General features: G+C 25.1%; 1 protein-coding gene across 1 annotated transcript in view; it reads right to left on the bottom strand.

Annotated features, from left to right (window-relative positions):
• Window positions 1–1,915, bottom strand: part of LOC100169017 (fatty acyl-CoA reductase 1) — a 25,053-nt gene continuing 23,138 nt past the window's right edge. The window contains exons 7-9 of the mRNA XM_001949648.5: window positions 1,478–1,720; window positions 897–1,154; window positions 1–727 (exon numbers count right to left, since the gene is read on the bottom strand). Coding sequence (XP_001949683.2) covers window positions 535–727; window positions 897–1,154; window positions 1,478–1,720 — 694 coding nt within the window. The 3' untranslated portion in view covers window positions 1–534. The remainder of the gene's footprint in view (window positions 728–896; window positions 1,155–1,477; window positions 1,721–1,915) is intronic.

Here is a 1,915-nt window from a genome sequence, read left to right on the forward strand (position 1 = left end):
TATGTGTGTAATTTTGTATAATATTTATAATTCCATAATATTGTTCTCTAAAATTAAAATACATAATATATATTAATATATTTTTATAAAAAAAAAATAACAAAATCATTTGTGATTTAAAAAGTTATAACTTATAATAAACTTTAGTTGTAGGTATTCTTATTAAACAAATATATAAAGAAGTATATTATGTTAAAGTTATAATAATACTGTTAGAACCATTTCTACTGTAATAATAATATATATGTATATTTATTTTAAATAATAGAAAAATATAATAAAATAATTTTTAACTTAAAAATATAACTAACAATATCATATCCATGGTTTAAACCATGTTGAATTGTAAAGTAAAAAGTTTTAAAATATAATTAGAAATAAGCAAAAATTGATTGATTTATCAGTTTTAAAAATGGTAAATGTGTACATGCATTATTTTAAATTTGATTCTATGTTTTTTTTTATACGAAAAGACTATAAATTAGGATAATTTACTATCGTTAAAACAAGACAAAAATAACGCACGAAGAAATATTAAAGTTCTTTGTTCAATATCGGTCCAACGTTAGTGTCACTGTTGATTGTTGAAAAAATGGACTTGAAGAATAACCGTACAAGATTATACAATAACAGTCCAATTGCTATAATTGTATCAGACCATTTGAATATAGTCCATAACAGTAAACTGAAGAATAATATTTTGGCAATTATGTCAACATAGTACATTCTAAAACAAAAACAATAAACTATAGTTAATAGGTATTAAATTTAATAATATAACATTACTTTTAAATATCTAATTACGAATTAAGTATTCGTTAAAACATCGTTAACAATAATATAACAATTAGAAAGACACATTAATTATGACTAATTTAATTATGTTAAAAACTTACATTTTCATATGAATTCTAGCTCTAGGTAGTGTGTCTGGAGTTTCTTTTAAAATATAAATTCGAGCAGCCATAATACAATCTCTGAAGTAATTTCTAATGTCCATATCATTTCCATCAACCTTGTACTCAAACTTCTCTCGTTGGTTCATAATTCTTCTCATATAATGGACATGCTCGTTCCTGAATTCCCATTGGTTGTTTGCGTAGTATTCAAACACCTCAAATCCTTTATTAATTCTGTCTTGAATACGCACCAGACTTTGAAAAAAAAACAAATTAGGAATTATTAATCTACTAGGTATTTAAAATCCATTTGCATTTGAATTTTTTTGATAATTTGAGAATAAAAACAAAAATACTGAATGTATCATACACTCATAAAGGTTTACTGTTTGAAAATATTGAAGAAATGAATCTGCTCAATAGAAATTTAGTTTTTCAATACTTTTCAGTAGGTATCAATAAATTAAATATATTTTATGAATGCAATTTACTTTATTTTAAAAATATAAAATGCTTAAATATATAATTACATAAAGTATAATTAACTATGTTTTATAATACGTCAATATTATTCTTACCATGGTTTGTTGCCAGACAAATAAATAACAGCATCTAAAAAGTAAGCTGGTATAGTGTGTAAAAAAAACACACATATATTATGAACCAGCTTACTACTCTTCATGCTGCCACCAGGATACCAAACTGCGCCGTTCAAAGGTACTTCAGTAGTGACAATACTCTTTCCAATGTCAATAATTTCTTGCCATGTTACTCTCCATTCTTGGCTGGAAGTTAAGTGGCAAATTGTTCTGGTGGTATCACTGAAATAAGAAAAAAAATATTTTATACGATGTTTTTTTTACATAAATATATAAGTACCCGATTATAAAATAATCGTGTTATAAAAAAAGGGACGTTACCCCCCCCATATGTTGTCTCCGTCTTACAAATGTACAACATAGCAAAAATGTTTTGCGCGGGAATGAACCGAACAGGCTACAGACATAACCTAAGAA

This window comes from Acyrthosiphon pisum, chromosome X (genome assembly GCF_005508785.2).
Source record: "Acyrthosiphon pisum isolate AL4f chromosome X, pea_aphid_22Mar2018_4r6ur, whole genome shotgun sequence".
NCBI classification, from domain to species: Eukaryota; Metazoa; Arthropoda; class Insecta; order Hemiptera; family Aphididae; genus Acyrthosiphon; species Acyrthosiphon pisum.